Source organism: Nelumbo nucifera, chromosome 1 (assembly GCF_055504915.1).
Source record: "Nelumbo nucifera cultivar China Antique chromosome 1, China Antique-T2T, whole genome shotgun sequence".
NCBI lineage: Eukaryota > Viridiplantae > Streptophyta > Magnoliopsida > Proteales > Nelumbonaceae > Nelumbo > Nelumbo nucifera.
Window position 1 is genome coordinate 188,670,102 of NC_142649.1, and position 7,810 is coordinate 188,677,911.

At 36.0% G+C, this 7,810-nt stretch overlaps 1 protein-coding gene across 1 annotated transcript; it reads left to right on the top strand.

Moving 5' to 3' along the window:
• The first annotated feature begins 6,276 nt into the window (after positions 1 to 6,276).
• On the top strand, positions 6,277 to 7,421 carry LOC104596180 (AP2-like ethylene-responsive transcription factor SNZ). Its single transcript, XM_010257237.3, has one exon. The coding sequence runs from the start codon at positions 6,658 to 6,660 to the stop codon at positions 7,144 to 7,146; it is 489 nt and encodes a 162-aa protein (XP_010255539.1). The 5' UTR covers positions 6,277 to 6,657; the 3' UTR covers positions 7,147 to 7,421.
• Positions 7,422 to 7,810: the final 389 nt, after the last annotated feature.

Here is a 7,810-nt window from a genome sequence, read left to right on the forward strand (position 1 = left end):
TTTTATATCCAGTTTCTATATGGAATTGGCATGTTTTGAGCAATTCTGTTTTTGTTCTACAACTCAAAATGTGCTCATGCTGGCGGTAACATAGAACAGTGTCAAATAGTTCAGTTAATCTAGGGACATTTGAATCAATACCCAAAATAGATTTCTCCTAAACAGCCGATGCATCTGCAGGTTTAGTTTCTCTGTGGCCTGTGGGACATATATACGAGAGTGAAAGCATGATTCTAAGGACTTATAGTTTGATGAAAAAAAAAAAGAATACATACAGAAAATATGTTCATGCTTGCTCCTTCACGAAGGGGTATGGGGAAATCTTACCAAATCTTTATAATACACGTTGAGGATAATTTAGATGAAAAAGGTAAGAGGACAAGCCCTTAATAGAGAGTACTAGGACAAAGATACAAATAGCTGGAATTAAGATGGAATTACGGTGCTGTTTGATAACAGCTGAAGTAGCTGAATTGAATGACTTATTGTTTGTCTTTTTGTAAATAAGTTATTCAGAAGGTTGCAAACTCCTTAATGGCTGAAGCTGAAATTGGGTCAATTATTACACCTCAGCTATTTCAGCTGTCGTCAACCGGAATGACATAGAATTCTTGGTTTCAGGGGGCTGGAGTCGTAATGAAATGAGTGTTCTAGTTAATAGTTCGGTCGGTTTTCTCTGTTTTTTCTGTCATTGGTTTGGATGTTCACCGTCACCGATCTATTGGAAAACAGAAGGGGTACGGTGGCTCGCAACACCAATACGGAGTCGAGGAGTGTTAGAGTGTAAAATCCTTCCCAGAGGTTTCCTTTTTACAAAAACTCTCCTGTAGTGTTGAAAAAAACCTGCAATTATCTCCCTTTCATTATTGTCTTGGAGGAAAATTTTGGATAAATGCATTAGTTTTTCAAAATTATCATTTGGCCCTTATATCTATCAATTCTTTATTAAAATATCTCAAAAGAATTTTTCACTTTTAATTAAAAAAATCTCCCAATAAAATTGAAAAGAATAAAGTAATTTTTATTCTATAAAAAATTAAAAACTAGGGTGTCATTTCGTAAGTCTTCCTCCAATCAAATAGAGGAAGAAGCAAATACGAGCTGTTGGGCTTTTAAAAAATCGACAACTTGCACGGAAAGATGCACCAAATGGGCCTAGGTCTAATAAAGTTTTAAAGGACAAATCTGATATTTATAATTATATTGAAAGATACCTAATAAATTGTAAGAATAATTTTGGTAACTTTGAAATCCTGTTAGCGGGACAAAGATGGAAGGAAGATAGCTACAACTACATGGGTAAAATACTTATACCACGCCTGATGTTTCTAATAAGTACTTAAAACCTCCCCTCACCTTTAAATGTTGCAAAGACCTCCCTTGACCTTTGGCATAAAATCTTAGAGGTGTAAATTGGGCCATGTCGGGTGGCCCGGCACAGCCCGATGAACTAGCCGTTGGGGGGTCCCCAATGAGTAGTTTCAGGTTTTTTTTTTTTGGGTTTTTTTTTATAGGAATACCCCCCAATAGCTATAAACAATTATATATGGGGTATTTATGTATTTTGATTTTGGGGGTGGGGGGGGGGAGAAAGAATGACACAAATGCCCCCTAACAGTTATATAATAACTAGTTTTGGGGGAATTTTGAGTAAAGTGATAAATAACTTTACAATGATCAAAATACCCCTCCCAACAACTAAAAAATGACTATTTTTTAGAGTATTTTGGGCAATTGAATTGTTTTCAATTTCTATAAATAGCTCTATCCTCCACCATTCTCATCACACCAATTCAACAATTCTCTTAATATCTTCTCTAGTTCTCATGCTCTCTCAAGTCTCAACCTCTTAATCTCTTATACATTTTCTGATTCTCCAATTCTCAACTTTATAGAAGTTTTAACATGAAGAGAGCTTGCTTAACAACTCAAGTATCTCAACTCTCAAGTTAGCAATTTGGGAGGCTTGGACTCTTGGAGTTAAAAGGCTTCAACTGTTGAAATCAAGTTGGGATTCTGAACCGGCAATCTGGGTCAATTAAATTAATTTTTATTTGTTTAGAATTTAAAAAATGATCGGCTCCTCCCAAAACCAATCCCCCAACATGTCCAATGTTAACGATATTTAGTCGTACCATGATAGTATTAGCATCGATATAGATGCTATTGATATTGATTGAACTTCCACTCCTAGTACTAATACTAGGGGCAAGAAAAAGAAGGCCACTAAGTTGATTAGCCCCATTTGAAAAATATTTAAAATAGAGGAGATTCAAGGGAAGGAAACAAGAGTTGTTTGTCAAAAATGTTGGAAAGACTTTAGCTATTGTAGCAGGGCTGGTACTGACCATTTGGGTAGATATTTGTTCACCCATGAGAAAGAAGAAGAAGGGAGAGAAACAACACAAACACAAATTGGGCAGAGGGTTACTCTCAAGAAAAAATGAGGCAAGAATTAACAAAATACATTGTACATGCTGAACAACATTTTTTGTTAGCTGAAGATACTAAACTTGAAAAATGGTTACGTAATACTGTAAATCCACAATTTAAAAAAGTTTCTAGGAATGCTATTAAACCAGATGCTTTAAATTTTTTTTATTCATATAAACAAAATTTAATTTATATGTTATCAAATTTTAATTCTAAAATTACAATTGCTTCTGATATTTGGACTTCTAAATTTAACATAAGTTATTTTTTATTAGTTTTGATAATAATGATTCAACAATAAATATTTTAAAATCTTAATTAAAACCATGTTTAAATGGTAAATTATTTCATACCAGATGTGCATGTCACATCTTAAATTTATGTATTCAGGATGCTTTAAATATTATATCTACTCATATTTCTAAAATTAGAAATTGTATTATATATATTAAAAGTTTTGGAGCAATAAAACAAGAATCCAACTACTTAAGGAAGATTAGGAAACGACATTATATATATTAAACATAGATGTAATTCTACCAATGCTATGTTAGAAAGTTGTATTTTTCGCAAACAAAATTTTAGTGGTTTTTATAATGCAAAAATGCCTACTGATATTATATTTGAGGAAGATTGGGAAATGGCAATTTTTATAAGAGATTTTTAAAACATTTTTATGATACAACTAATGAATTATCGGGTATTTATTATCCAACTACTTGTAATTTAGCTTATCAGTTAATGATGATTAGTGATTGTTTTGCAAAATATAGAAAGAATCCACAATTTAAAAATATTATTGAAATAATAGAAAATAAATTTAAAAAATATTGGGAGAACATTTCTCCTCTTTATTGCTTAACTAAAATATTAGATCCTAGGATTAGGAAAGATGGTTTAGAATATTTTACCTGAAACATATTGTGGAAATATGAATATTGAAATTGGAAATAAAAAATAAGAAATTAATAGTTTATTATTTGAAATGTATAGTTTATATGAATATGAAGTAATAGGGAATAATAAAAATTCTACAAATTGCACAATTGCATCTTCCACTTCTAAACTCGAGTTCAGTAGTGGAAGAGAAAAACTTTTTTATTTAATAAAAGGTAGAAATTCATTGCCTCGATAACAAGCTCACTTACTAAACTTAATTTTTATTTACAAGCAAATTTTTTTACTTTAGGTGATTCTTCCTTCACCTCGGAGGGAACAAATAATTTTGATATTTTAGCCTAGTGGAGTTAACATGCAAAAAATTATCCAATTCTCGCCACCATGGCACATGATCTACTAACCCCTCTGATGTCTACAGTTCCATCGGAGTCTTGTTTTAGTGCAGGTATTAGGGTGTTGGATGACAAAAGAAGCTATATGAATGATGAAGGTCTAGAGATAAGCATATACTTTAAAGATGGACTAGATGTTGAAAATAGATTACAAGACAAAGGAGGGCATGACACTACACCTGATGTTTCACCTAAAACAAATGATCAAAGTCAAGAACAATAGGAGAAAATGATGAAGTCAATATTTTTTGTATACTCAATAGTTGTATAACATTTTTTTCAAATTATTGTAAAATTTGTTTTAATTTTATTAAATTTATTTGATATTTTTTAATAATGTAATTTTTATTTTCAATTTGTAACTATATTGTATTTTTTTATATTTTATTAATTTATTCCATTTTCCAATTTTTATATTTCATTCATCCAACCATTATATGCTTTGTATCATTCAAATTTAAATGAAATAAAATTTTTATTTTTCTTCCAATTTTGTTAATCACTTTGAGTCTTTGTCACTTTGACTTCTTATTTGGTTAGGTATTTTTTTTTTCATTTTTTGTTAGATTTCTTATTTTTTAAATAGTTCTCAAAGGAAAGTTAAATATTTTAGTTTTACTTAGCAAAGAAATAAAAAAAATAAAAAATGTCAAAAAAACCAATCTGACCTAGTTTGGCCCACGCCCAAGGTCCGGCCTGTAGCCCAGCTCGGCATGGCCTAGGCCTATGGCATGGCATGGGTCCGCACAAGATTGGGCTGTGGGCCGTGGCGGGCGACTCCCAAAAAAACAATCTAGCCTAGTTTGGCCCACACCCAAGGCTTGGCTTGTAACCCAGCTCGGCACGACCTAGGTCCGTGGCATGGCATGGGTCCGCACAGGCTTGGGCTGTGGACTGTGGCGGGCTGACCCCCCAAATTATCCCTGGGGAGGGCGGCACGGCCCATAGGCCGTAGGTGGGTCGTGCCATACCGGCCCAGCACAACCCATTTTACACCTTACTAACTCCTTCCATTAATTGCACGCTAGAAAATTAACATAAATAAATCTATTGATCTAAATTTTTAAATACCCAAATTACCCATGAATCATGCCTGGGTAAAACGTTGCAAAGACCTCTCCTGACATTTGGTGTAAAATCTGCTTAGTGATCCCTTCCGTTAGTTGCACATTACATTGGTTTTGAATGCATTGTTGTCAAATTGCAAGTCCCACAGAAATAAAGAATTCTAAGTTTGAATTACTCTCAGATAGGGTCACATTCCAAGAATAAGAACAACATATTTGCTCATTTAGTATTTTCTTACTTGAAAATTTGAACTGACAGGGGTCTTTGCAACGTTTAAAGGTGGGGAGGTTTAAGTGTTTATGAGAAACATTAAGGGAGGTATAAGTATTTCACCCGGGCATGATTCATGGGTATTTTAAAAAATTTAGAGCTGATAGATTTATATTTCTGTAAGTTTCTAACATGCGACTAACTGAAGGGATCAGTAAACAAATTTTATCGAGGTCTTTGCAACGTTTAAAGGTGAGGGGAGGTTTAATTATTTATAATAAACGTAAGGGGATAATACGTATTTTACCCTTTTATTAAGTATATATTTGGCATCGTTGCTGAAGGTACAATACCTTTTTCTGAGAAAATAATAATTTTTTTTTGTTTGGAATCGTTTCTGTCAGGTAGAACATTTCCTAGAGCAACAACAATTTTTTTTTATTTAGTACCAATGTTCCAGGAAACGTCAGTACTGGTACCCATTATCCAGTGCCACCTCACATCCCTGCTGGCAACAACGAGCTATAGCTCTAAAAAATGTTAAATTCGGCGTTGCTCCAAACCATGCCTTTCCGATTTCTAAGGCATGGCTTAAAGCACCATTTTTATGAAAAAATAGTTCAAACGTCTGTTTCCTGGAACACCATTTTTTCCGATATGACGCTAATGCAGTGCTGTTTTTTTTCGAACAACAACAACAATGCCAAATAGATGCTAAAGTGAAACTACAAGGAGAGGGTTATTATGAATGTCAAAAACTTTCAGGGGGAAGTTTTTATATTTTATCCTACATAAAAAGAAGCTACAAAGATGACGAGTACGTTCGTTTACCCCAAAGAGATGGCGAATTTGTCTCTTCACATTAATTAAAGTACAATCGGCCATTGGGAGTTGATTTATCATTGGGAGATATTTTCAATACAGGCGGGGATGTTTTGTGAAATGTTGTGGGGGGTAATCTTTTGGGGGTTGATTTGAACTCAGAAGGCGGGTAGGGGCTAGAGTAGAGAGCAAATAAAAAAACTGCATTAAAGAAAATACCACTGCCACGTAGATGTAACTTGCCATGCAATGTGATCAATTGGGATCTGCTCTTCATACAAGGCGCCTCACACCAACCTCACATGCAAACATCTCCCGTAAATAATAATATATAAAATACAAGATACCAGATCTGCTCCTCACAGAGAACGCCTTATACCAATCTCACACGCACATCCTACCATGCATTGGAGCATCTCCCGTATTTACATATTAATATTCATGGGAGATGTTCCCAATGCACTGGAGATGTTCCCAATGTGTGAGGCGCCCTGTGTGTAAGGAGTAGTTCCGGTCTCGTGATGTGATACGTTAGACGCGTGGAGGCTGCTCCACGTGGATCCTTGGGTGCCACGTTAAAGATTCCTTTGCCATATAGAACTGTCGAACCCTCCTCTCCTCTGGGGCTGAGGACCCTCGTCTCCCGTATAGAAGTCCCACCGCTTCTTATGTCCAGACTGGACTGAGGCCGACGTTTTCTGGAGAGTGGAGAGCGGGCTGCCTCCGAGTAATCCGCACTCCGCAGAAAAGAAAACCGAGACCTGGAGAGAAGCGGAAACCATACGACGGGGAAGAAGAATCGCGAGTTTCACAGAGTACAGGAGAGAAAGAAATGGAAGTCGAACCGGAGATTCAGCCACTGTCGGAACTCGTCGCAGCTTTAGAGCACGCAACCCTAATGGCGAAAAAGCTCCCATCAACAACTGCCTCTTCACAAGTCTTCCAAGTCTATTCCTCGCTCCAAAATGCTCACCACCATCTCACTGCCTTCCTTGGACGGTTCCAGTCGTCGCAGCCTCTCGTGGGCGAGGATTCCATCTCTTCAGCTGTCGGAGAAGACGAGCCGATGCAGGTCGTGGACAACAAGCCTGAAGCAGCAGGGGAACGGAATTCCAGTGTTATCATCGACAAGGTCGAAGAACAGATGAGGGACTGCTTTCTTCAAAACAAGCGCCGCAAGCGCCCACGCTCGTTTTCGCGTGTAGCGGCGGCAGAACAGCGGATTGCATATGATAATGATTTGGCCAAGGAATTTCCGGCGTTTGATCCTAATGCAACGCGCTTGAGATCTTTGGATCTCATCTTCCAGTTCCATGGTTGAGAAGCTCATATGATCAAAACATCAATATCAATTAATCAGGGCAACTTTTTGTTTATGTTTTGCCCCAATTAAGTGTGTGCGATGCTTAACTCGGCAAATGCCAGAAACCATGTGAGGCTGATTGGTCTGTTTATCCTAAAGTGGCCCAAGTAGGAAAACCTTCCTTCTTTCTTTGAATGGCTTTTGCCTTTGACGTGTAACAGGAGTAAACAAGAGACACAGTTACAGTTAGACAATTAATTTGGAAAATAAGAGGTGTTTATATCATGTTTCAATTGCTTCACTGTAATTGGCAAATTACAATGTAACAAGTAACCAGTAACAACTAACAGCCGTAAGTTGGGAGGATTAAACCCAAGTTCAGTTATTATGGAATTGCAGTCTGCTGAGGAACATATGAATCCAGATTTCAGGTATAATTAACATGAATGCTTTTCTATCTTAGCTTATTTCTTTGTATGTTCAAGAGTACATTATGGCAGCACATTAACATCACCACGATGTACCACTCACAATTTATGATATAAAAAGCATCTAAAAAATGGTTCCCAAAGGCATCTGCAAGTATGCAAGCATGCTTTAAGGCTATTGATAATTAAGCTTCTGAATTTTCTCTGATAAGCATTTCTTTTCTTATTTTGAAAATTTGGATTTCATTTCTAAT

Bases quoted from the DNA above. Each gene is read 5' to 3' on its own strand.
- LOC104596180 (XM_010257237.3), top strand. From the start codon at position 6,658: ATGGAAGTCGAACCGGAGATTCAGCCACTGTCGGAACTCGTCGCAGCT.